Raw genomic sequence first — 26,305 nt, 5'->3', positions numbered from 1 at the left:
GATTAATTTTGAAACAGGAAATTGAAGAAACACTGAACTCCTTTTACTTGATTTCCAATGCGGACAGCCAAAACTTCAACTAGGTCTAGCAGTCCCCAAATATGGGAGTTGGAACAGGTCTTTATGTCCCCTTTTCCTATTCTCTCCCATGAAAATGACATTTTTAGGCAAAATTCATCCCATAAATATATTTTCCATGGGAACAAAACCATGATCAACTTAGCTTTGTGTTCATGTCATATACACTAAAACCCATCCAAGTTAATTAAACAGTCAGGTGTAAGATAATCTTAAACATTAGAAACTGCTTTCCAAAACTTTTAGGAAAGGATTTGCTGCTAAAATGATGGAGTTAAACAAGACCTAGTTAGGCTTAATTTGCCCTAAACTCCAATTTCACAATGGATAATAGCTTTGCTGTAATCTTGCCTCTCTATATAGTTAGCACTTTCCTTACGTGGTGCAATAATATGACTCCTTACCTTATAAACCTTCTCAGGATGTGGTTCTGGGATGCTGGGATCCTCCTCAAGTTCAGGGGCTTGTGCTGGCTCATCTTTAAACTTCTCTTTGGAAGATTTCTTGTTGATACCTTTACTTTCTTCTTGTACTATTATCTCCTGTCCTTTCTTTTTACCTCCTGAATTTTCTTTTTTTCTTTTTTTTTCTTCCTTAAGTTGTTCTTCCTCTAGTAATCGGTCCTGCTCCTCCTTCCAAGCCTACATTAAATGTTAGGAATTCAAATGATTGTGGTTCTCTTTGTATTACAAGATATTTCATATGTGCATGCTGAAAAGAGTACAAGTAAACAAACTCAAAGCAACCGATGTTCTAAGTCACTCATATGTTTTCCAAATGTATCTACAGTTTTACATTAGTACACACTATATTTTGCCTAAAATTACCGACTAATTCAATCCACAAGATCAGTCATTCTTGACCACAGGAGACGTTTCAGACAACTATTTGTATCTTACACATTCAGTCATAAGAGTTATTTTGTTGTGCACTTTTCCACAACATTTATCACCAAATTAGAATGCATCACTGATATTGGTTTAATCGCAAAATGCAACTGTGAGATAAAATGCTTTTATTCTTTTACTGAAAGAGGAATGAGGTATCAATGTCAGAATTACCAGCTTGTATCAGGAAGACATCAGAGATTTTCCAGAGTATTTAGGGCTTTGTAGCATTTTATATTCTAAGTAAACCAAAGCACAAGCATTTCTGTGGAAGAAATGGTAAGCACTCACAGTGTCAAGTTAGTCATTAGCCTAACTTAAGCCATGACAAGCTCAAGTTGAGTACCCAGGAATTGGTTAACACGATTTCATATCTACATTCCAATATCAGTACAGATTCTCTGTCATAAGGGAACTCTGAGGTGCCATATTTACACTTCCTTAATTTCAAAGAGATGTAGATAGTGAAAGCAGGAGTTGGGTACATAAGTACTTCCATGAATCTGGATCTTATGTTTTCATAGCCTTATAACCAGATAACTTCAACAAGTAGGACATTATCCATGACTCTCATTTCCTAGCACAATTATGAATTGCTTCTGGAATGTCTAGTCTAACTCCAAACAATCTTCCCTTAAGAAAATAACATAACCGGATCAATAAGGAATAAATTAAAGAAAACAAGAAATAAAGTATACAAAAAATAGCCCAGAGCAGAAAAACTAAGAGGACTGAGTGAGGTCTATGTAAGAATGAAGGCTTACCTTCCTGAGAAAGCCATGTTATTTAGTCCGTTTTAGAAATGTACATATTTTTGCCTCACCTTTAGAGAACCTTCTCTGATAAAAGGACTTTTTTCATTGTTGTATTGAGATTCTGAAATGGTCTCCATTACGCTGTCAGGTCCTGATGTGCTGCCTTTGAGAAATGAAAGGGGAATAAATAAGGTTACAAATATATGAAAATTGAACATGAATTTTAAAAAAAGGAAAAATAAAAATAAAAGAAGTGCAAGTAAATAAAAACATATACTTGAAAATAGTAAAAGTATAAAAGTAGAATAAAGAAAATGTTAAATATTTTTAGAGATAAAATAGAAAGTCTGTTCAGGTTAGAAGAAACTTATCTGATAACTACATATATATAGGACCAAATATACTAAACAATATATCAACACATTTAAAGACTGATTCTCTGCTTCTTGAAGGCTTTGCTCCTGCAGCAAGGTGGGGTTTTTTAAATGCAGATGAGCAATGCTGAATAAATAGTAAGCAGTATTTGTTATTTTTGCTACTACTACAGTTCCATAATTCAGCTCCAGTGCTTTAACCCAGCTTTAACGCCAGAATAAGCCCAATACCAGGGTCATAGACATTACAGCCTTTCAAGACAAAAAAAGTCAATAAATTGCTGTCTGAACCTTCAAACCTTCACTAAGGAAACACTTACCATATCCTCTGTTTACTATTAGGGCTTTATAGCATCTATGACTCATGAAAAGAATATCTCTCTAGGTCTGTGGTTTTATATCATGCTTGGATACCAAATATTTACCTACTAGAAAAGATAAGTTGAAGTACACTATCAGAAACTTCTACTTGTATTACTTAGTATTAAAAAGTAAAAATGGCAGTGTGGGTTACAACAGTGTCAGTGAAATTGAAATCACCTAAAGACACTGTTGCTCATCTGCACGTCCCAGCTAGAGGTGATTATCTTCCTTCAGCAAGTGAGCTTTTCTGTGAATCATGCCTGTCATGAGGCACCAGATGGGCAAGACTCAATCTAGCTCCTGTGACAGCTAGATAGGTACAAATTATGATTTAGGAGTCATAGCTGTCCTTTTGGTTTCCAAACTATAATGAGACACTTTAACTGGGTTGAGGAATAACATTCATATTTTCGTAAATGCTAATTGCTAGTACTAGAAGGTTTCAAAGTGCATTCTCCAAGAAGGTGAACAAAGCAAAGGCTAAATATCAACAAATCATTGTTAATACTGTTTAAATACACAAATAGATAATTTGGACAAAATTCTCTTTTGTCAACAGGAGTTTTCAGATTTTGCTGCCTGCTCAATGGTTACTGTATGAACTGCTTACAATTTTCACTATCCAAAATGTTGCTTGCAATTAGAGATTGCTCTGCAGTCTAGTCAATTCCAACTTCCAGTTTTAGCTTCTAGCCCACAGCTTCTGACTTCCAGCTTTTATCCTGCCCTTTTAAAAAGGAATTTTCCTGAAGCATGTTGCCAACTTTAACTACTGCTCATCTCTTCATTTGTTCAGTCATCTAAACAGAGATTCATATTTGTATGTAATCCTTAAAGTAATTCCCTTAAATAAGCACAGCTATTGTAAATGTAAATTTACATTAAAGGTCTCAGTTTTCAGAATATTTGAATATGTGTATTTAATTCATTTCAAAACATATTTCTGCCTATATAGATGACAGAACAAGGGTACCCTATGAAAAAATATATGCAATTCTGCTCTGAACAACTCTGGGTCTCAGCACGCAACATGAAAAATGAATAAAACAAGAAGATACCCACTTTTGGTTTTCTTAGGGAAGCCAGTTTTTTTGAAAGCACATACAGACAATTCAAAAGGTCCTTCTGCCATGGCTTTTTCCAGTTTAAGAGACTCTTTTTCCTGAGCCATCTTCTCTTCTTGGTATTTGACTTCTTCCTCTTTCACCCAGTCTTCAATTGACTTGGCCACCAGCTCAAAATAGTTCCTGAAAAGCACAACATTCCTCTGTTTACCATAATACAGTTTTTACTAATTTGTTCTCAGGTCAGACAAGATCACTTGGCTTCTCAGTTTCTTATACAAATATTCTATAACCTTTGAGAGAAGGCTAGAGGAGCTGGTACTTTTGCCTGACTGGTATTTGCTTAATATATCTTACATTTGGGATTTCGGTCCTCCTTTCTGCAGAGATGTTAGAAACTTGTCTTCCAAAGAATGACTGACCTCAAAGAAAATCCAGGAAGTCAGAAAACATAGAGACATTCAGTTTAAGAAAGGTTGAGACTAATTCACCTCGTCACTGTTTTACCACCAGGATAACTTAGTTTCTTAGTTGCTCTTGATTTATATTGTCTTCTAGAATACACTTCATTTGTTTGTTCAACAACTGAGGAGGTGTTATTCTATTTAATTTCTAGCTCTTTTTCTTTGGTGTGACAAGAAAGGTGATTGGAAATTGTCATCCAAATCCAGACTAGAGAACCAGTGCACTGTAGCCTGGCATACATGAAGGATATTCACAATTAACAGTTGAAGTGAGCACTGAGAGACAAATGATCCAGAGTTTGCAGCTAGTATCAGTAGTTGCATTGTCTCGTCTTCCAAAGGTGTCTGAAATGACTGCTAAAATAGTTCATTGTGAATAACTGCTTCCAAGGTAGGATGAAGCCTGGAGGTCTTATATGCAGTTGCCATTCAACCCCTTGTTCGGAGTGTTACCATAATTCTTTAAAGTAAAATTCTTCGTGTGTGCAAAACTAAAAGGGGCTTTTAAAGAATGCATGAGATTCAGTTGTTGTGCCTTCACAATGTTTTGCATTTATAAGTTCAAGATGATTCAACTGCATTTAAAAGCTCTGTATGCATTACAGTTTTTGGTTGTGAAGATGTAGGTAGCACAACCAATTCTGGACCTCATGACAGTTTAAAAGTTCTTACTACAGCGTTACATTGTATATCCAAGATAATTAATATGTAGGCTATCTACACAGACTGGAGATGTATACAGTTCATGTACAGCTTAAGGATACATACGCCTCTCCCAGCTCCTGCAATGTAGATAAGGCCTGCTTTGGGAAACTTGACTGGATAAAGAGTTGATCATATACTCAGTAGGGATAAGGTGACTCTGCTTGTATCTTAAGAAAAGTGTACAAGCTATAAAAACAAAGGTGTTGAAAACAAAAGGCAAAACTAGGCTGGAACCTAGAGCTGCCAGTACTGGAATAACTTGAAGATGAATATACGTTATAAATAAAAATGAGATTATTCGCGTGGAAAATATTTTAGAGCAATGAAACAGTCATTCAAAGTCAAAAATACACATTCTATTAATATGTATTCTGATGTCACTACTGCCAATGTCTGACTCAGAATCATTTCTCAGAAAGGATTATTCTTTTCCAGTAACTTGTGTAATGTGTTTACTATGAAACAGTAAACAAGTGTCATTAAGATTAACTTTGAGCAAAAGAATAGTTTTGATAATGTCTGAATTTGGCATCCTGATAGAGTGGCCACTTATCCTAACCAGAGTTGAAATGTTTTATACACACGTATCACTGCAGGTACGTATGCCCATGCCCTTGGATCCCCTTAGTCAGTAGCATCCATTGGATTTCACACTCTGCCTCCTGCTGCTACCCTTTGAACAGCACAATTCCTGAATTTTTGAATGTTCTACATGAACTATGAGACCTGAAATCCATAGAGAAGAAGGAAGAGTAGCTGGCATCTCCAGGAGCAAAAGTTGCTGCAATGTAAGAAATTTAATTTCCCCCTTGCATGAAAATTTGCTGTAACAGGACCCACTGTAACCAACTGATTAGCAGGCAACAGAAGTATATACCAGACAGCAAATATGGAACAACCCTGCAAAGAGGGTCTGTGGTCTATAAGATGTCACAATAAAGAAGTAACAAGTAAACAAACGTAGAGAACTCCTAACAGAGAAATAGTCAAGCACAGCATCTGTTGTGTATTTGTAACTCTTCTGTGGTGAAAATATGACTCTTAAATATATCCCCCAAATTAGAATGACAGTAATTTTAATAAAAGGAAAATCAATAAATTGTTACTAAACTCATCAGGAGCCAGTTATTTCATACAAAGGTAAAAACCAGTAATACTGCTGCTTAATTGATAAGTTTGTGCCTGTTTCTGGCAACTCAGCAGGATCTGGAAGCTAATGCAAGCAACAGTTTGAAGCACTCCAGGTATTTAAAGACTGTCTTCAACAGAAGTGTTATGTTGCTTGGAAACATACACCAGCAAATATTTATGATACTTTGTCTGGAAATCTGACATGATCTTTAGCAAAAAGGTTGAATAAGGTCAGAAATTGTGCTGATTATTTTGCAGAGAAAAGGCCACATAACAGAACCAAATGAGAGCACATAGCTCTTCAAAGATACTAAGTAGCATACATAGCAGTGATGTTGAATATTTCTGAGAAGCAAGAGTAAAGCCAAACCTTCTTGCTAGCTTTCACACCGGTTTCTTTAGGAACTCATTGCTGCTTTGAAACAGAACCAGACAAAATGTCTCTGAGCAAAGATGGCATGCCCCAAGCAAAAGCCATCTTTAATGTCTAAGCCTTCTTTCCAGTGTATGTGGAAGAGTAAGAAGGAGGAAGCGTTAGGTATTCCATCTTCAACTGAACTGTAATGCATTTACCAGAGAACATGCCTTATTCCTTTTTCTGGATGCAGAATTAGCAACTTTTGTTTTACAGGTATCAAGAGCTCTTCCCATTTTTCAACTGGCCTTGAATTGACTATTTCAATGCCCTTTCAAGGTAAGCAGCCAAATTGTTCTAGGACCCCATAGATGAAGAGTTGCTGTTTCAAGGAGAAATACTTCCTGAGGAGGTCTGGTTCCTCACTATCTACTCCTACAGACAACACAACAACAATATGCCCCTGGGATGAGGTGTTACTCAGTGTATGTAATCACCAAGTGACATGTTAGATGTACTAGGTTACGTGATCTGGTCTCCAGTGTCTGTTCTAGAAGAGTATGGGTCTCCTCTGGGTCTCATGTCATATGTGTCAGCCCTGTGCAGACATCTCAGATACACCAGGCAGCTAAACTGGCACCAGGAGTTTATGATTAAGCAACTTGAATCAGGCTCTTAATGTCCAGTACCCCAAAGAAAGGTAAGAATAGCTGGCAAAGTAAACAGCTCTGGGCTCTAATAGACTTTTGTGTAACAGACTTTGAGATCACTGACACTCTGCCTGGGTCTATCTGAATGCAAGACGCAGATTTACTTGAACACGCCATCTTTCAGTATCTTTTGGGGAAGATTCTGGCTATCATATACACGCAAAAAAATTGACTGACCAGACATTTAATGGATTTGCCCAATAACCACAGAACAGCCAGCCTTTTCTCCAAGGAACTTTGTGTTTCTGCTGGTAAATCTCTTCCACCTCTGGTCCCAGTCACTGATAATCACAACAGCCTCTTTTCATGGCAAATAATTTAAGTTCAAGGGCCTAGAAAGCTGAGATGGACTCACACAGAGTTCCTGGACTGATACCAAAGATATGAAATACAACATATGTCTTCAGGAAGGCATACTTAGCCTATTTAGCATTCAAATCTGTTAAAATATATAGGTACCAACAGAAGTTTCTATTAAAAGATTCCCATATTCTGATAAATGAGGCACTGCACTTAGAAAGGGATTCCTGCAGACAAATTTGTCTGTTGGATAATTTGCTTGAAATTCTATTTGATAAATCAAATCTAATTAATCCATAGAACACCAGAGTGACATGGTTAAAGATAGCTCAGCTGCCTCTCCGTGGCATTGTAGCTTCTCTGTGTATCAGTACATGGACACATATTCTATTTTCGGTCAATTATTTGGAATAGCAGTTGGATCCCATCATCATTTATATCACTGTTTCAGTGCAAAAATGGATTCCAAAATGTATAGGTAGACTGACAAAAGCTCTAATAGTGGACATGTCAACCACTTGCATACCTCTAATTGGTAAGCAAATAGTGTCAAGGAATTAAGAAGAATGTGGTATTCTATGAAAAAATTATTCTAATATTAATAAAGGGCTTCTAGCTTTTCTCAAAAAAATTTCCCAGTGACACTCACCCAATTTATGTATACATAACTGAAAAGCCTGATAATTATATTCTTAGACAGAATTTTCTTTTTAATCTCCCTCACGTGAAGTGTCCTCAACATAATTTTCTTGATGTGGATATCCCTAATATGACTTTGCGTGTATGTGTGCATTATATATATTTTTATAGCTTGTGAGAAGGAGTCACATGCAGTTACTGCATGGTTCTTCTCAATTGGAAAAGCTTTGTCTCAACAGAATTCTTTTGATTTAGCACTCTTTTCCACCTGCATGACTTGCTTTCTCATAAATGTGTTGTTACATCATGGTAACTTTTAATTTCAAAGCTTTGTCCTAAGCATAGCCATGCAGGCTTTAATCGAAAATGACTGTGAATGAGACATGAAAGATAAAATCAATTACCTGAATCCAACATTAGAGTGCAATGCAATATCCCAAGTCTCTTGGCACAAACGATACTGATTCATAGGATTGTGAAGAACCATTAGCAAAGAGTTATCTCGGGTATGATAAAATGAATCAATACATCTATATTCTTGGGATGCAGTGTGAAGAACCTGAAAAGGAAAGAAATAAAGGTACATCCTCCCTGCAGACAGTAGCATATATACAGATGCTACACAGCACAGATTTTAGCAAAAGGTGCTTCAGAACTGCACTCTCCTACAAGATGTATGCAAAGCATTTGTATCCATCTGAACACTTCAGATTCCTGGAAAAGGTGGAAATTGAAACTCCGTCGCTATTCATATTGAGAAGAGGCAGTCACTATGTGTCACCTTCTGAGAATGACCATGAATTAAAAAGTTCTGCTATATAATAAACAAATAAATTTAAATATTAAATAAATTTAAATAATAATCAAATAAAATAGGAAATAAAAACAGAATTATCATATACTAGGTAAAAAGAAAACAAATTTACTTCTTTTTTTAAGCTCAGTTAAGTTCATTTTTAAGCTCAGTTAAGTTCATTTGGTATTCGATTTGCTATACTATGACCTGCACATCTCTGAGATTTACTGTGTTCTACATTATTTCACTCTGACCCATCATTTTCAACGTTTAAATCCTCTGCCAGCTGAAACTTATTTTATAGTTATAGCTAGAAGAAAGCCTTCTTTTAAAGTATTATTTTTACAGAACTATGCAACTGAACTAAAACTGAAATAATTCCATATCAAAAAATAGTCTCTTTAAACATGAAAACCTTAATATCAGCTGGTGTAAAAATTACGTTCAGATGTGACATAGTACAAGGAAATATTTTTACAAAATGTTAATTTCTGTTGCCATAAAATGTTATTTTCTGTTGCAGCTATTTTCCATCAGTATCTTTTGACTAAATTCACTAATTATTGACAGGTCAGTTAACATTAGCCATTTACGTTGCACATTAGCCATTTACGTTGCACATTAGCCATTTACGTTGCTAGGAATTCCCCATGTACTGAAACGTACGGTCAGACTTTAAAGTTGTGATGCTAAATTGGTGCTGAAAAAGTACAAGCAGCCTTTCCTTCACTCACGTATAGCATGTATCAGGATCAAATAAGAATTGCGGCATATGAAGCTCAAGGAAGCACAGGAACCAATAATCCACTCCTCCCAAAAGAATGCCTACCAACTGAAGCCATCTACACTTGACCTTATCTTTCACATTTGTCATTCTGTCTTTCTGCAAGATGAAGTGTTTACCTTGCAAGATTTCTACAAATTAAGCTTGTAGCACTGAAAGGGTGAAGTACCATTACAACAAAATTTTCTATTTGCCCATAAAACATATACCGCATCAGTATTTACAAAGTATGCTTTCACATACACTGGGCTAATGAATCCCCTAACTGCCAGGGAGGATCACCCCTAAGGGTAAGATCATTTTGTCTCCATCACATGTTCAGTTAAAAGATTCACTACCAGCTGCAGTGTGGCCAAACCAGGAAATACAAACCCATTACAAACTAAATTTCACACACAAAATTGAAAAGCAGCTAAAGAACAATAGGTGCTGGTAAAAATGTAAAAGGAATAAAACTGAATCAATTATCTGGCAAGGAAATATCCTGTACCCTGCTACTAATTCTTTGTACAGCATTCTGAGGGGTGACTGTATGTGTGAGATTGTCAGTTCACAGATACCTGAGGAAGAACATGGGGTTGAAAATGCTCAGTGAAACTCCAGTCTGTCAAACAACGCCTCTGTGTCTTTTTTATTTCTTCTAAGTTTGCTCCTAGGCCATAATTTTCCAGACTCACCTCAAAATACACCAAAACAAAATAATGAATATCAACATTTCAGTGTCAGTTGTATTAAATTAACTGCAATCTTGTTGACTTAATAGACAGCATCCCATGTTGCATCACAGTTAATTGCATAATGCTGCACATGTGTAGACCCGTATGGCACTGTTTAATAAAAAATACAATTACTCCCAAAGGCTTTTGGTCTTGGCTGTTTTATGGCAAACCTAATCTAAATATTTTTATTACTAGGTTATATGTTTTTGAGTTCTGTAAGCAATTATGAATATTTAAACATGTCCCATGAAGTAATTTTAAAATTGCTATATTTATCCAGGGCTGTATGGCAGGCAGGTGTTTCTGAAGATGCCAAACTACACAGCTTGTTAGTTTGACAGAGTTTGGCAATTACTCTCAAACTCTCATGCTAATATTTGATCCATGGTATTCAGTGAAATCAGCATAGAATTGTCATTAGTAGCTTCACCAAGACCCATCATCTTAGAATTCAAAGAAAGTGATTTCATAGTGCTTAAAGGTTATGGCATTATATGCAAAACATCACAAAATTAACATTTGCATGCAGCGTTGCGAAGGAATCCCCAGTAACATGTCCTGGCATTGAACAGTGTCTTCCTTTGTCTCATGCTATAGAGCACAGTTTATTCTATTCTTCACACTTGCCTTATCAGAAATAGGAAGATCCAATTCTTTGTTCAAAACAGGATCAGCCAGACCATCTCTTCCATCTTTGCCATTTGTTTCTGTATGTCCTGGAAATTGAAAGCAGAATTTTAAGAAGTGTTCCAGAAATTTCAGCCCTAAACACTAAGGTTGGAGTGATGCAATTTCCTTAGCCTCCCTGATGAGATTGCCATCAAGTTGAAGCTTCCTTTTATGATACTAGTCCAATAAATACATGACCAGCTCTGCCACACTTCTTTTCTAAAAGAGCACTTTAAAATCCAGGGACAACAACTGCCAGACAATTAAAAAAAAAAAAAAGAAAGAAAAGAAAAGAGCACTTTATAAGATCCACTCAAATAATTATCTTTATCCGTCCTATGCTGGCTTTGCATGGTCAAAACATTAAAAATACCCTAAGAAGTGTCCTCCAGATTCATACATGAAGAACCACTTATCTGCGTACTATCTGAGAAACAATAACAAGCATTCCTTTGCACAGATGACATGAAAAAAGAAGGCAAAATCAATTATTTTGATATTTTCACATATTTTCAAAGAATGCAAATTTTAAAATTTAAATTCATCGGATTTAGAGAGTCCTATGAGGTCCTGACATAGTATTACTTCTGCTGAGGATCTGAGCAGTCATTCAATTGTTACAGTGGGCACCTGATAGAAACAGGATCACATGAAGACTTTTTCTTCTATATTCTCTCATTTTTTTAAAATAATTCCCTTTTAACAGAATTCTTTATGTCCTGAGTTAGGGCAGAGGTCACTAATATTTGATCAAAATTCACACATAAAAGAAAAATACTCTTCCTGGGAGAAAATATTTCAGAAAGTATTTGCTCATAAATCTCTCATAAGCAGCTCAGCTTCCAGACATATATATTTTTAGGCTCTGCTTCTCTAGAAAATTAGACCTGTTTACTGACTGCCTTTAGAAGATTTAAGAAATCTGAAGGCAAACATTTTCTCTTCCTGGTATTTGATTTTGTGCTGCAGAAGTTGAAATGTTGGTGGCTATGTTTGTAACTGCAATATTTAGTATTGTGACTAACGTAAAAGTAAAATAAACTAACACCCAAGAAAGGTTCCCAAAATTCAGAAGACAGGCAGATAAGCAGGATTCATTTTTGTCTGCTCTGACCTTCTAAGGAAAGGATCCCATCTAAGCTGGTTGCCTAGACATCTATATTCGGAAAGCATGGGCAACATCATAAACCTAAAGGTACAGCAGCTTAAACTGACCTAATTTCTACTTTTCTTGCATCCCAGAAAAATAATCACTTGTTTTAAATGTTGCTTCTTGGCCAACGCTGCTCCTAATTTTTCATTATGTTAGAATCTGCAGGAGAAAATGTAAAACTTCTAGAAAAGTCACTCTGTATTGTCTACAAGAGGTCTTCTCTATCTCTGTTTCTGCTCTCTAATATGTTCCCATTCTAATATGAATGAGACAGTTATAATGGCTCAAATGCCACATACTAACCTGCTAAAGATATACTAATTACACACACTGGAAATGAGAAGCTGATGAAATTGAAACACAGCTCAGACATTCTTTATGATTTTAACTTGAGGATTTTCACATATTTCTGGCCAAATACAGAGCGTAATGTGACTATGAAAACTGGATGTTTAAACTTCTACCTCACAACATCAGTTCTACCATGCTAGCCTTATTCTGATTTCTTTTCATTGGTCTCACTTTCTTCAACACCTAATAGATACGTTCCTCTTTCCCCATTACTTCTGAGTTTGACCCAAAATTCTGAATGTCAAAACTCTATGCTGGATTAACCTGCATGTGAAAGAAGAGGGAAGTCTGAAAGAAAAGAATTTAAAAGGAAAGGGTATGTATGCATTTGTAATCACAACATATAGCACACCTTCTTTAATTTTCAACTGTTTATATCACCTTCTAGAGTCCTCATGTGCAAGTCATATATTCTTTGCATTTCCTAATACTCTTTCACTAGTAATCATCTAATTAACCTCATACATCACATTTGATTTCACTCTGTGGTTGCTACTGACTTTGTAAAGACTCAGCTGCCATTATAACTCAGAAGAGCCTGTATTCAGAAAGGTATTTAAGCATGTCTTCAGTATTTTATATCTATAAAATATATTTGATGTCACAAGCAATAAAACTGTTTTCTAGTCCATACTTTTCTACAGATATCATTTTAAAGAGTTGCTTAAATAAACTGTTAATGTTGTCATACAAAATAGCTAGCTTTTGTCTTTATCTAGTATTCCTACATAGATAATCAATGTACAGCCTATACAGTACTTGAAAATTCAGTGATTTGTGCAAGGAAGAAAAATCACAACCCTGTAATACTAAATGATATGGTAAAATAAATAGTGGATTGAAATTCTTCGGGACTAACGTAAACAGAGAGGTTTTTACCAGAGCCTCTTGGAGATTTCCCATTAAGCTTCTTTTCCACAAGGAAGAGTTGTCTCATCTGTCTTGCAAACCTGGCTGGATTATCCCAAGGAATATAAGACACTTCAGAATCACCTCCAATCATAGATCCAGAGCTCTCCAGGATACCAGAATCACTCAGCCCAGTCAGCCTCAGGCTTTCAAAAGTAAACACTCTGAAGGCTCTTTCTACTTCAGCCCAACTCAGAAGTTCTATAAAAGAATTACAATCATTAACTGAAAACGTCCTTACAGCTCAGCAGAAGATAAATAGAAGACTATGTAAGTATATTGCTCTTGGCAACTCTGCAAAAGCCAACAACAATTTCCTTAATGGTATTGGATCAAATTATGTGAGCTACATTTTACACTGCATTCGAAGTTGAATGCTTCCAAATTGCAAAATGATATGCCTAACTATTAATCCATCTTAAATGAAGTGCTTCCTACATCTGAATACCTCCTGGTTCATTAACTTTATATAAATGATGTTGATTTTAAAATACTGAATAGACTTTATCAAATTAGTTAACAACTAGCTATTTTCAGTTAATGAAAAGGCTTCCATTACCATAAACTTTTTTTATTATCTGTAGCTTCTCAAACCAAGCATCAAGTGTTTTTTTCTCTTCAGACAAAATTTTACACATCATTTACACAGAAGTATGCAAGGTGCAAAGGCAATAATAAATCCTATTTATGGTTGTATGCATTGGTATCCATATAACAATGATAATAATGAGAAGGAGTGAATTTTAAGACAGGTAGTTCAGTGCCCAAATCATACAAAGAGTATCTTCAGTTTGAAATGTTTTCTTTTTATGGTAGTTAAACACCCAAGCATGTCACACATTATGAAAATGTTGGATATCTCATCTCCTGTTCAAATCAATCATCTTCTTGATAAAAGTGAAGACATTGCCAGCTAAGTTAACAGTTGAGAGAGTTTGGCAGTATAGTATGGTCCAGCGAAGACCATCAAATTTGAACCCATCAGCTGGAATGCTACAGTAATACAGAACACCTTAATAGCTTAATGTCCAAAATGAACATACCAACAACTAGAAACAATCCAGCGAGTATAAATGAATCCAACACAAGGGATTTCAGGACTACGTAGCTGGGAAAGTACCTTCAAATCCTGTGCCTTATAGGATGGCATAAAGGTAACCAAAGGGATTTAGATGTTTATATTTCTTAGTAGTCCAGAGTAAACTTTCAAAACTACCTAAGGGTATTTATGCAGTCTTTGGGATTGTTTCACAGTGTACGTCATGGCGGCATGCACACTCCAAGAAAAGATAACCGCAAAAGTGATTATAGTTGAAGAAGTGAATGTATTCTTGGTTTGATAAAGGGACTATTATAGAAGATGGTTCATTATTAACACCAACAGCTTACACAGAATACATTCTGAAAACCATTTATTGTCCAATAAAAATCTACCTAAGATACGTGTGCTCCTCGGCCAAAGAGGTGTTGGTAAATAAACATACAGTTTATGTCAGTGTCTCCCAAAATGCATTCTACATCCTAGGATCAAAATAGCAATATGTACATCTATTTTATTTTTCTTTCTCAGATTTAGTAAGTATTTGAAAGTTTGTGAATATAAATAAATAAATGAGTTCTAACACACTTCCAGCTCTTAGTCACGCAATATTTAATACTCATTTAGACTTGCACATTAACCATGAAACTGAGGTTAAAGTTAGCCCTAACTTGTATAGCAGGCTAAGGTACAAGCAAGAATGAGAAAATGGGAAATTCTGCAAAGGTTTTAGGCACCTGAAAAAACTTGTCCCAAAATTTCTGCTATTTAATAGGATCATCAAACATGAGAAAAAATGGAAGTTATATCAATGAAAAAGAAAATCAGTTTACCACTGGTACAATAATGCATGAGCTCGTGAACTCTGGCCAAATGTTTAGTGTTGTTTTCAGTTGAAGGAAGGGTGAAATGGATAAGTTCTGTAAGAGGCAGTTTATCCATCATTTCACATTCAATCTTTTCTGGATTTAAGTTCTCCTGGACCTGGAACAAAAACCAAAGTACCAGAGTTAAAGTAAACTTTCACACCAGTGGATTTCTAAAAATTATGTTTGGATAAAGAAGTCTTTTTATAGCAAAAGACATAAGCATGTGCTTAAGTCAGCTGAGCATAAACTTAAATTTGAGCATGTGCTTACAGTGTGTCATTGAATCATGTTGTCAGATTTTCTGCCTAAAATATGCAGAAAAAATGAGATACATAAGAGAATAACTGACAGCATAACAACACGCCCTTGTTAGACGATATTTGCCTCTGCTAGCTAGACTTAAAAATTCTGGAATACAGAAATATGTACTGATCTATTCAGACAGGTAGCAAGTACCTTCCACATATCTTTCAGTTGGTCTGTGCTACTTCTCGTAGTAATGAAGTCTGTAAACTCATTGATCAGTCTGTGACAGCAGCATCCCTATACATTTAAGGATTTATCTTTTGAGACTTACTAGTATCTTTCAGCTTTGCTCATTTTAGTATTACGCACTTACAGAACTTTTTTTTTGGATTGTTGCTTCTGATCTTCCAAATAATTTTCCTCTATCCACTCCTCAAACATTGTGCTATATCCTGAATTTCCTCTGCAGCAAGTACATCATATACATCAAGCATAAGCCTGCTAAAAGCATCTCTCTCGGTTATTACCCAGTCCTGCCTTCTGCTTAAGTACCTCCAATGTGTCCAGCTCAATTTGTTTCTGAATACCATTTTAATCAATGGTTGTCAAAGTATTCCACAGACCATTTATAATTCATGAAGCCAGGCAGACATACCTTAGCTGTGAAATCTAGAACTGTATTATCACTTGTACTGCCTTCAGAGTATTTTCAAAGTTTAATGGTAAAACTACACCCTGGCTTGGAAAAACTTCAGGAATTCACTGTAGTTTTTTGGTTCAGAAAGTCAGGGGACTGTTACTTTGAAATAATCCCAAACCTTGCAGCCTCTGAACCTTTCTGCCTTTGTTAGAATTTGGCAGTGTCTTGGATAGACACTATGCTCCAAATATTTAGCCAACCTGAGCACACTTCTTGTGCTCACTAACAAACTCTGTATCTTTTCTTATACTTCTCTACATCTTAGTATTTAATCTAGTCCACATGATAAGTCACTGTGATCTAGTAACTCATTTTCCACAGTTTCATCAGTGTTCGACTACAGTAAATCGAGTTCTGTAAAATCTCTCATCTATGCTAAAGGCTATACATTCTTATTAATAATGCAAACAGATCACCGAAATCAATATAATGCTCTACGTTTGTGATGCGTCTTCTGTCAGGAGCAGTAACTCATTGCTTCTTAAGCAGACTAAACATATGTGTTAGTGTGTCTACCTCAGTAAGAAAAATCTAGGCTATACTGTTCTGCTTTGTAAAAACATCACTCCATCCTTTCTAGTTCATTGAGTATTCATTGCCTGTGGACTTTAGAACTGTTTCTATATGATAGGTAGCACTATACCTTCAGCAGGTGCAACCGCTGAGCCAGGGTATCATGGTAGTTAAATAAGAGAGGGTACTTGGGGGTGACAGTCTTTTTTTCACTGTATTTTGGAGAAAAGTAGTCATATAGATTCTGTTAAAAAAAAAAGATGTATTAAACCCCAATAATCAGATTTATTTGTCATTTTAGGAAATGTACAAAAGACAATACGAACCTTTTTTTCACTCTCAGAAAGTGAAAGAGAAGGAAGGACAGAGGCTATATGATCCGCAATGGTATGATGTAGCCCATCCGCCCGGGGCTCTAGCACCACCAGACTAGGTGGTGTAAGGTCTTCTTCACTTGCAATAACCTGGCAAACATGGTATATGTTAGCTTTCATTACAGTATGACTGCTGCTTAGCTTCATTAAAACTACCAAGCAGATCCTGCTATAAGCTAAACACACATCCATACATTTTATCAGGAAAAAAACCCTGTAATTTTTTTCTACAAGTAATAGAATTAAATGTTTTCTCCTATTATTCACTTTTGGAAGGATGAGAAGAAAAATATTTCCAACTTGAAATGTTAAGAATTGTTAATGAACACAGATAATTAAAAATTGATCCTGTATCAGGTCTTGGACCTTATTTTGAGTATTTGTGCTTGAGTCTATTTTCAGACTAAATTGAAAAAAGTAAAAAAAAAAAAGATTGTGCTAAAATTTTATTTCCAAAAAAAGGAAGACTTCCAAATCATACTGTGGGTTTTTGCTATCTCATAAATTGTGCCTGAATTCAACAGAAGTCAGATCTGTCTAGCACTGGCATTGATGTATGCCACTTCTATGTTTTGTCCAAGACCTTTGCACTGAGTAAACCAGTAAAAGTTTAGTATCAGTAACATTGTTGCAGGTCATGAAAACTTGTTATTGACTTAGCTAAGAAATTACACCTTCTTCCTCATTTGACTATACTGGATCTGTAGTCTTGAAAAAATAATTTTGGAATAACACTGTATATACAGGCTAAGTGCACAATACGAAAGAAAACCAAACAAGTCACTTGTACTGTGATTCCTTTGTATTGAACCTCCTTGGTCAGTGCCTCCATGCAAAGTTTCTGATTTGAGGCTGAAACAGATGTATTTACTAATCTTTGACCGATTCATTATACCGGGTCTAAGCCAAATTAGCCACAGGAATTATAAGGAGAATATTCCCACCTGTTCCAACATGCAGTTCAGCATTAAGGGTACAGAAAAGCATTCTTCGGGAATCTGACTCAGCAAGTCATTGTAATACCTCATGTCTACGGAAGTAGCCAAAAAAGCAGCTTCTTCCTCTGTTGTAGTAAGAGATAAAACATTAATCATAGAATCACAGAATCATAGAATGGTTTGGGTTGGAAGGGACCTCAAAGATCATCTAGTTCCAACCCCCCTGCCATGGGCAGGGACACCCTCCACTAGACCACGTTGCCCAAAGCCCCATCCAACCTGGTCTTAAACACTTCCAGGGATGGGGCATCCACAGCCTATCTGGGCAACCTGTTCCAGTGCCTCACCACCCTCACAGTGAAGAATTTCTTCCTAATATCTGATCTAAATCGACCCTCCTTCAGCTTAAACCCATTACCCCTTGTCCTGTCACTACACTCCCTGATAAACAGTCCCTCTCCATCTTTCCTGTAGGCCCCCTTCAGGTACTGGTAAGCCACAATTAGATCTCCCCGGAGCCTTCTCTTCTCCAGGCTGAACAGCCCCAACTCTCTCAGCCTGTCCTCACAGGAGAGGTGCTCCAGCCCTCTGATCAGCTTCATGGCCTCCTCTGGACTCTCTCCAACAGCTCCATGTCTCTCCTGTACTGGGGCCCCCAGAGCTGGACGCAGTACTCCAGGTGGGGTCTCACCAGAGTGGAGTAGAGGGGCAGGATCACCTCCCTCGACCTGCTGGTCACACTGCTTTTGATGCAGCCCAGGACACGGTTGGCTTTCTGGGCTGCAAGCGCACACTGCTGGCTCATGTTGAGCTTAAGATCGATTTCTTCAGAATCAATTAAGATCGATTTCTTCAGAACTGCCAGTTTATATTACTAACCAGTTCAATCTTCAGACAATTTTTCTTAAAAAAGACTAACAAAGGTCATTACTGTAGAGCTATTAAACCTGACTGTGACTAGGAACAGATAGAAAAAAATATTTTCTAAAGAACTTAGTTATCATCGCTGCAGTTTCCAGAGACTTTCACAATGTATTCACCAAGGAAACCACTCTCACAACCTCAAATCACATCTTCAGCTTACTGTGCAGGTAATTTCAAGGATTTGTGCTGTCAGATGAATGAATGGCATGACAGAATGAACAGCTACAGACCACTGCTTTAATCCATTAGACGTACCCTGTGACAAAATTACCATTGGCAGAATTTCTTCTGCTTGCCCTTTTTTTTTTGAAGATGTAATCTGTGACGCTGATTGTACCTAAAATGAACAAAAATAAAAATTAAAAAAAACTGAGAAAGTGTGGAAAAAATGAGGATTGCACAGATAGGTGGGAGAAATTAATTTTATTTAAGCTTTGGCTACTCACCCTAGACTATATGCTAATCTTTGAAATGGTTGGTATTAAGGGAGGCAAATCCCACATAACTCTGAATGGAACAAGATAGTAAGAATGTAGCTTTATGAATGCTTTAAATGAGCATTCAGAAGTACTGCTAGAGATGGAGTAAATCCATTTTTTCCCTGCCACTAGTACATGCCCTATGAGCCAGTTTCTTCTGCCCACTTAAGCTTTTGTCTACCATGAACAAAATAAACTGATCTTGCATAGAACTAATAATCTTTTTTTTTTTTTGATAGTTCACAGATTTGCAACAAGACATAGTAGCCTTGTGCAGGTGTACTGATTTTTCAGACACAAGAAGGTGTCATCAGAAGCTATTTAAAGAATTTTTACACCTGCGATACTTTATGCCTGTATGATCCTTCGAATTTGCCTTTTTCTGTTTACCCAATGCTCAACTATTTTCTTCCCATTTTTGAGGTTTTAAATGCTGAAGACAAAAATCCCAATTCATTCACAGAAAATTACACAGGGAGTGATGGTCCAAGGTGAATTTTTGAGTGCAAAATTAAAGACAGGCAATTCTAGCCTATAACTAGTTATTCTCTACGAGAAGCATGGTAAAACACAAAGGATCCTTGCCTCGGTTACAGGTGGTTGTGTCGATTTGTTCTCTGATAATGAAGGCACATTAATAAACTTGGTGTTTTCCAAGTAGTTACAATGCTGTCTTCTCCAGTCCAGGCAGTCATACATTAAACAAGCAATGCTTTCAAACAGCGCAGTGCCAAATGCAAGCTAGGACAGAAAATCAAAGGAGGAAGTTTGCATGCAAAAGTATCATGTAACTTAGCCATATGAGTCATTAGCTCTAACCAGCAGATACACAACTGTTTAAAAAAATTTCCAAGGGATTTTTTTTTCTCCACTAATTCAAAATGTTTTATAGAGTTATTCTAAGAAAACAAGGCCTTTACACCTAACATCTTTATTTGCCTAAACACTGCCACCCTGCATGGACTGCCACAGTCAGTATGGACAGAGTATTGCCCAGCTGCTTCAGGTGTAACTGTTCAAGGTCTGCTCTCTTGCAACTAGAATTTAGGGTTTTTTTTCGGATGGGAAGGAACAGGAGAGGTAACTTAAAAGCAAAGGAATGTCAGCATACCAGCCCAAAGGGAGAATGCTGTATCTGCAAATGTCTGACAAGGAAAAAGTCAAGGTTCTTGAGGTGATGTACTGTGGTTTTCACTGAAGCTTGGGAGGAATAAAAAGAGTAATACCAACCGCTATGTTAAACGTGAAATGCTTTTGTACAAGTACCAAAACCCTGAGACCACATGCCACACTCATGTTTCAGTGGCTTTAATGGATGTATTCTTCCCCTGCACATCCTAGACATTGTGGAAAAGATGAAATTATTGTAATTTTTAGACAATTTCTGTCAACAGCCCTTTTCTGAGTGATTATTTCACTTTTGTGAAAGTAGAAGTCTCTTGTATTAAGAAATCTGCATTGAACAGGTGGCTATCAACACTGGATGTCTCAGTTTTAAGTTTCCTAAAAGGAAACATGGTAAGGAAGCACAACTGTCATTAAGCACTAAATATATTAACTGACCCTTAAGAAGTATTAAGCATCTGCTTTCTTCAACTCAGACCTTCTTTATGGCACTTCAAAACAAGCACCCCAAGTTATGGAATTAACTAGTTATCACTAGTTATGGAATACTAGTATCAGTTTTCATAACATTTAAAGACTAGAGAAAATTATTGGGAGAGAAGTTCTATATGTGAAAACAGAATTTTCAAAGTTAATATTCTTGCACTTTTGTTTTTCCAATTCAATACTCTTCTGAAAAATGAGTTAATATAAAAATCTTCCATTCACGTATTACTTATAAGAGATCACTAGAGCATGTGAATATTGCAGTTAAAGTATTGGAGTGTTCTGAATGCACAATCTTTTAAACCAAACAAGAATTTTTACAAGGTTGCAAGTAACACAACCTGGTTCTACTCAATGGGACACATGCAAAGTTTAATTACAGTTTTATGATTCAATTTGCTTGCTCTCTCCTCTTCTCAGGATAGACACAGATGCTTGTCAAAAGTTCTCTGAGTCCAACCACTAATGATGTTATTTTCCTTTCTAAATATCTGAAATCTGAAAGTGAATATTACTTACTGTATATAAACTTGCTGTATTAATACTCTTATCATTTCTCTATTGATGTCTAACAATTTGTCACAAGAGTTTTCCTTCTGTATATTTTGAACTTTGGAGATGCAGTAAGCTAGGACTCAGAGACTCTCCAGGCAGTCCAATAGAACAGACTTCCACTAGCCACCTATGATTTCACAACTTATATTCTTCCCATCTGTTTCTTTAAAAACTTAAAAGTGTTCCTAATTCCTTAGAGCTCTGCTGAATTCTGAGATACATAAGAATGTGAAATTACAACTACAATCTGCTGAAACAATTTCAGTGACAGATCATTTTTCTTTTATTTCAGCTATAATATAGCTGCTTGCAGGATATTTATGAGTAGCAACAGTCCCCCTATAAGATGTGATTATGTGGAAGATAGACAAGATTAAAAAATTTCTTTCCTAAAACACACTTCATATTTTAAGATTAGATCAAGAGTATAATGATAAGTAATGTTGTAAGTAGCAAGTCAACACGTATCCACAATTGAGGCATTCTTAGTGAATGCCTTAGAAACCACTGTGGATTTAGCCAAACTTGTTTCTGATCCCTTCAGGATCAAGGGTACTTCCTAGCTCAGCAGATTGTTTATATACAGGATTTAATGTACTATAAATCAGTTTTAGGAGGATGTAGACCGTCCTTTTGCCCTAATAATATGGACCACAAATACAGTAGGTTAAATTATGGCATGTTGCTTTTTTTTCCTTTAGCAGTTTATATTTTTTACTGCTGGCATTGTGGATTGAAAAATACTGGACCCTTTTACCTCACTATACTTGTGAATCTAGGCTGGAAAAAATTTCCAATGGTTCACTGTCTCTTCCAGTGCCCGGTAATAGCCCTGACTCAGCAGACTATAATGAGTAATAAACTACAGCCGTGTTTTGGGTTGGACAAAAAGAAGTGGTAGTGAGTACGCTAAAAGCACATCTTGTATCAAAAAGCATTTTGCATTCATTTTAATTTGTTCTAATGTGACTGTTCTGAGATACAGTAAGTAGACCTGCTGCTATGAGGACAAAAGTACAATTTTTGTGTTATTTCATGCTGACATCTGGCACTCTAATGAGATCCAAACAGGTTCTATGTAAAGATGCTGAATAAATTTAATAACTTAAACTGTTTTAAAACTCTGCTGCGGTGGCCTAAAATATTAAGAAACTCCAAGTCAAGTCTCTTTGTGAATACATGCTGAATAAACTCATTGGATACATAGGAAATATAAATTTTTGTTCAAGATTACAAATATACTAACTACTCTGGTTCTGTTTCATAGAAGCCTAACCTAAAATTCCTGTCATTTCTAAATTGGTCTTAAATATTACAAATCCCAAAGCATGCCATGCATTATGAAAGCAGAATCTACTGACCAGCATGTCTCTGTCAGACCAATCAGGGGGAAAGGCACTCTCCTTAACTATGTGATGAAGTCTGGCAACATCAAAGAGACTTGATCCATGCTTTCCACTGTTCAGAACTGGCTCCAAGTATTTCCAAAATATTTCCAGGTTTTTGATAGCTTCATCTTTCTTTCTTTTCTCTGCTTCTACAACTAAAATTGCTAAGTATTAGATAAATCATCGTACAATGTCTCCCTTTTACACAAAGCGCAAATCATATATTAGTCTTCCATAAGTACTGTTAAAATAATCCCATCCTCAGAGTCTCAGCAAAAATCTGACAGCCAACTTTGTGATTAACAAACTCCAGAAAGATAAAGCCTCAGTAAAACATGCCACTTCTTTCAGAAAAAATAAAATAAAAAAACCAAAACCAAGCCAAAACCACCCCTCCACCTTTCTGCCCCAAACTAAACAACAGCAGTGAATGCTTGAAACCTAGGAAATGTAAAAATCCCAGGTTCCTCTTTTCCAAAGCTGCCAGCACATACCTTGGTGAGCCTGTTCTTTAAGTATAGGATAAGCAAGCCTTATTATCACAATTTTATTGGTGTGGAAATTGGGGCAAAAGGTAATTAAGGTACAGTATGACTATGAATAGCAAGCCTAGAAGTTGTATGGTTTCCATTTTTACTGCATAGTAATGATCAATTCTCAAAGGTGCTCTAGCTACAGAGAAAAAAAAAGTTCTCTCTTAATGTCAACCTTACAATCACATTCTGGAATCCAAGATCAACCATATTTTTTATAGGCTAATTTAAGAGGCATAAGGACACAAACCTGCAGTGACGTGCTTTCATTTGGACTTACAGGTGCTCAGCACTTCTAAAACCTCATTTGTATAATTCCACTGGCTCCACAGGTTGAAAACAAAACAACTCAGTGAGGCTGTGGACCCTTCAAAAAATGTTGATCTCTTTAAGGTTTTCCAAGTTATATATGCCTCCTGTAGCAGCCATTAGAAATGTTTGCCGATTAACTTATAAAATGGTTTTATCATGATTTGGAAGCTATCTCCCATTAAGTGGCTCCAAAAACTGGGTTGAAGACCTGAGAACTCTCTACCAAAGGATTCAGTATGTATACGGCATTCTCATGAGTTCAAGGGGAGACTGAACAAGTACTTAGCAAAAGCCTAAATCCATTGAGGTTTACTAAAAAGACAAGACACATCAGGACCAGGAAAATCCCTTGACTTGACAATAACTGGTGGGTAGGTGATGCATGTGTTGAGAAGTTTCATACATGCTTTTCCTACTACTCTTTTCTTTTTTGTTCCATTCCTTTCCTTTACTCTTCCTTGGGCATCAGTTTATGAGCACTTCTGGAGACAGATCACTGGCCTAGATGGTCCCTTGATGTTAAACAGTTCTACGCTCCTAACAGCTCATCTCAAGTCACAGGATCATCCTTTTTCTCTGGTTTTCATCTGCTCATGAAAGATATCCTCTAATTCAGGACAATACCTCACCGGTGGCAATGTTCCTCTAAAAAACTCAGCTTTGAAAGCAGCATAACACCATCTAGGGCTGCTGAGTCAATGGATTAATCTCTCTGCATTTTTGAATGAAAGGTGAATGGCCCTGTGCTAATGGCATTGTAGCTAGACATTCCTGTTTTACAATAGAAGAATAATAACATTTTACTAACTCTACCCCAAAGTTTAATAACAAACAACATACAAAAGGGTATACGACGCTTAGGCTTCCCCTTTCACAGAAACATCACGGTTTGCCAGGATCAATCTTTAGATGCTCTGCCCTTGATTACTGCCTCTCCTCTTAATTCTTTTGCCTGCAGTCCAAAGGCTTTTCTTTCCTCACGTATATTTTTATCATGTAAACCTTCTAAGAATGAATTAAAGTTTTCAGGAGTAACCCCAAAAGAAGATGCAGGAGCTGGGAGAAACTGTCAATAAAGATTTGGCATAATCCCACAAAGGAACTGAACTACATTGAAGCCTTCAGTAATAGAAATGAGACAGTATCCAGCAGTACACTACATGATTTTGGAACAACAACAAGAACAACAAAGTCCATTATCATCATATGACAGTGGAAGAAAAGCATCTAGTTTATACTAATACATTGCATAGTGATTTTGAACCATCACTGTGAAAACAGAAAGCCTAGAATCATTAGGATGTGTCAGGTGATACATTTACAGCAGAAACGGAGAAAAAGGAGTTCCATTTTGTTGGGCTGAGAGATTGGTCTCAGGTCTCGCATTAGTTCTCAGAAAAGCTGAATTAGTAGTAGCACAGCTACAAGAGTGACTACAGGAACAGAAAACTACCCATACGAAAGGGTACTAAGAGTGCTTGACTTGGTAACATCACAAAATGAAGTCCATTAGGGGATGCAAACACCTGGGAAGGAAAAGAACATGAAAGCTGTGGTATCTAATCATGCGCATTTACGCTAGGAACTATAGAAACACTGTAACATGATTCTGTTTACAGGTTAATATCTTCCCTTCTAAAAGTATCTCTGTACATTATTGAAATGATCAACCATGATCTATTTTGTAAGTCATTCAACTACAAAATACTTGAGTTAATACCTGCTCCAAGGCACACTGAGCTATACCTGCATCACTGCTGACAAATGTTTGTTTTAATATAACTTTAACAGCCTCAGAGACTCAATAATATTCTTACTCAGTCTACTTCAATACTTCATTAACCTCATGTGTGGAAAGTTTCTTCCTGCTAAATAGTATTTTTGCTACTACAGTTTAAATTCTTCACATTCTGTTCTAGCCTTTTACAAACTTTAAAACATTTATCATTTTTCCACTACATCATTCATCCTTCTCTTCTAAAACTTAAGGATAACAATTCCGGTTTTTTCCTCATAGGTAAAATTTCATAGATCCCTAATAAATTTCTTTCCCATCATTTGGAACTTTTCTCATTGCCACACATTTCTTACAAGGTCTTACCCCACTATTGAGTTGCATGATAGGACTACCTCAGGTATTTTTAAGGACATATTCTCATTTATAATCTAGAGATGGTATTTGGTTTTTAGTGGCATAGTGATATTGCTGACATTCATTTTTGAAGTCAGCATGATAGCTTATCTTTCAAACTTGTCATCTAGCCATGTGCTTCCTAGCCTTTATTTGTACATTTAATTATTCCTGTATAAGCATACTATATTGTCTATATTAAACAGAACAGTCTTTTTCCAGATTATTATTCTCTGTTCTCTCAAGAACATTTTGCATTTGAATCACACCATCTTATTCCAATACCAATGACAATACCAAACAATACCAGACCCAGCACAAATTCTCTTGAGTCCACTCCATGCATCCTTCTATTTGATAGTAAACCTTTAACAGTTACTCTACAGAGACCAAGATTTTTGAACGAAACTGTACCTACTATATAGTTATTTTCATCTAGACCTACCCTGCTCGCTATGGGCCGTGTGAAATAGCCTTATTAAAATCC

At 36.4% G+C, this 26,305-nt stretch overlaps 1 protein-coding gene across 1 annotated transcript in view; it reads right to left on the bottom strand.

Moving 5' to 3' along the window:
• The window catches only part of SPAG17 (sperm associated antigen 17), a 118,004-nt gene that overhangs the window by 55,270 nt on the left and 36,429 nt on the right, over window positions 1-26,305 (bottom strand). Inside the window, exons 7-20 of the mRNA XM_054810419.1 lie at window positions 22,816-22,997; window positions 19,874-20,029; window positions 19,065-19,146; window positions 17,892-18,010; window positions 16,900-17,037; window positions 16,704-16,817; window positions 15,079-15,229; window positions 13,177-13,407; window positions 10,752-10,840; window positions 9,966-10,082; window positions 8,230-8,384; window positions 3,520-3,704; window positions 1,789-1,883; window positions 483-719 (exon numbers count right to left, since the gene is read on the bottom strand). Of these exons, the coding sequence (XP_054666394.1) occupies window positions 483-719; window positions 1,789-1,883; window positions 3,520-3,704; window positions 8,230-8,384; window positions 9,966-10,082; window positions 10,752-10,840; window positions 13,177-13,407; window positions 15,079-15,229; window positions 16,704-16,817; window positions 16,900-17,037; window positions 17,892-18,010; window positions 19,065-19,146; window positions 19,874-20,029; window positions 22,816-22,997 (2,051 nt within the window). The remainder of the gene's footprint in view (window positions 1-482; window positions 720-1,788; window positions 1,884-3,519; window positions 3,705-8,229; window positions 8,385-9,965; window positions 10,083-10,751; window positions 10,841-13,176; window positions 13,408-15,078; window positions 15,230-16,703; window positions 16,818-16,899; window positions 17,038-17,891; window positions 18,011-19,064; window positions 19,147-19,873; window positions 20,030-22,815; window positions 22,998-26,305) is intronic.

This window comes from Grus americana, chromosome 1, assembly GCF_028858705.1.
Source record: "Grus americana isolate bGruAme1 chromosome 1, bGruAme1.mat, whole genome shotgun sequence".
In the NCBI taxonomy this organism is placed as follows: Eukaryota; Metazoa; Chordata; class Aves; order Gruiformes; family Gruidae; genus Grus; species Grus americana.
This window is presented reverse-complemented; position numbering and strand designations above follow the sequence as displayed.